Below are 1,967 nucleotides of genomic sequence, written 5' to 3' on the forward strand. Positions count from 1 at the left end.
CACCTAAAACCCTATTGCCAATGATGCAGGGATCCACTTACCAGAGACTATGACCATCTTGAATGTGGAACATTCCCTGCCAGTGGCTGAGTTACGAGCAGAGCAACCATAGATCCCGTTATGCTTTGTACTAATTTGGGGGATAAAGAGCTCTTGTCCTGATTGCACAAACTTCCCATTAATCGTCCAAGAATACTCTGCCGGTGGGTTAGAGTTCGCGAAGCAGGACAAGTAGAGGGAAGGGGATGCACCTGGTCTCTCAAAGGGACACAGTGTCCCTCTGAGCCAAGACACACCCTCAAGGCCCAGCCAAACTCCTTCTGTGTTCACTGAGCCGAGGCCTGAGGTATTCACGTGTTTCTCCCATCACAGGCTGTAGACCCCAAGTCTCCCATGACAAGAGCAGCCCCTCTCTTTATATTCTTGCTTAAGGCTGTGCCTAGCCAAGTTTTCCCAGGGCAGGGAGTCATGGCCAGCCCTGGTGTCCAGAAATAAAATTGTCTGTACTTGAACCTGAGAGAGACTGAGATGCCTGGCCTCTGGTCGCTTGGAGTTTTGCTGGTGGCCTGGTCCACAGAGGAACCAAAGATAAAAAGGACATCCAGGATGACTGGGTCACTGCAGATGCTACCAACTCGGTCCCGTATTTCACATTCATAGGGTCCTGTTCATTTCTTGTGACATTGGCTAGAATGAGGATCCTGTTTTTACCGGGTTGCTTTAGCCTGGGACTGACCGGGAGGCTCTGACCATTTACCCACCACACGTAGGTGTAGCCCTGAGTCTTAGGTACATAAGTTAAGGATACATCATTCTTGTTCTCCATGGGGTTGAAATTGTTGCTGGTGATGTAGGGCTTGGGCAACTCCGCTGGATGGATAACAGAGAGAAGATTGTCCTGTGTGGCACCTTTGATTCCTCCACAGACATCCTTCAATCAGAGTTGGCATCTCCCACCTCTCAGCCCACCCGAGTCCTGGAAAGTCAATAGCTGGTGCGTGTGTCACAAGACAGACGTATGATGATCTAAGGGCTCAAAGACTATGAGGCTGCCTGCTCTGTCTTAGGGTAGCACAGACTTTCTGAAGTGTGAATTGAGCAGCAGTGTTGGGTCATGGACAGACATGTCAGTGGGAGTCACAGCCCCTGGTACACGTCCCAGTCCCTCTCTAATCCACTGACTGGCTGGCTCACCTTGGACTCCTTACCTGGAATGTGCAACTGCTGGGTCCCTTCCAAATTCCATCCTACTTTGCCTCCCTAGATGTGATTTCTCTGCAGCTTCCATTTCCAAGGACATTCTAGAGATGAGTAATAATGGGACTTCCCATTGTCCTGAAACCCTAAGATACTGAACAGCCTGGCCTGGGACTGAATGTTTCAGCAGAAATAAGACATGGGAGACCAGAGTCAAACCTGGAGGTCAGTTCAGTCCTCAGGCAGTGGAGGTACAAGGTGGGGTAGTTTTTTGCAGGTGTTTCATGATGACTTACTTGAGCCAGTGACCTCCAAAGATAGAACAGAGTGTAAGGAATGATCTAGAAAGAGTGAAGGGGACAGGCAAAAGCTGGTCGTTTTGGAGCAGAAACATATTCCCTGTCCTGGGTTTTTTATTTCCTTCTCCCTCTGCAGAGGGCAGGTGGTTCTTCCTTGATAGCCAGATAGACTTCACTGGAAAACATATGGCCAATGCTCCATGGATCCACTTACCAGGAACTATGATGCTCTTAATGACGAGATTTGTTCCATCAGTAACTGGGTTATGGATGAAACAGACATAGGCCATTCTATATGTTTTAGTGATTTGGGGGATAAAGAACACTTTTGCTGATTGCTGCAACTTCCCATCAATCAGCCAAGAATGCTCTGCCAGTGGGTGAGAGTCTGTGAGGCAGGATAGCTTGGGGACTTCCACTGGATGGTAATAGGTGTATGAAGAAGAAATGGTGGGGGTATCTAGGCCATCT

General features: G+C 48.8%; 1 protein-coding gene across 1 annotated transcript in view; it reads right to left on the reverse strand.

The window, feature by feature from the left end:
• LOC105533673 (pregnancy-specific beta-1-glycoprotein 3-like) overlaps positions 1-1,967 on the reverse strand; it is a 26,700-nt gene that overhangs the window by 10,951 nt on the left and 13,782 nt on the right. The window contains 3 exon segments of the mRNA XM_011972154.1: positions 42-258; positions 576-670; positions 673-870. Of these exon segments, the coding sequence (XP_011827544.1) occupies positions 42-258; positions 576-670; positions 673-870 (510 nt within the window).

Source organism: Mandrillus leucophaeus, unplaced genomic scaffold, assembly GCF_000951045.1.
Source record: "Mandrillus leucophaeus isolate KB7577 unplaced genomic scaffold, Mleu.le_1.0 Scaffold1277, whole genome shotgun sequence".
Classification (NCBI taxonomy): domain Eukaryota; kingdom Metazoa; phylum Chordata; class Mammalia; order Primates; family Cercopithecidae; genus Mandrillus; species Mandrillus leucophaeus.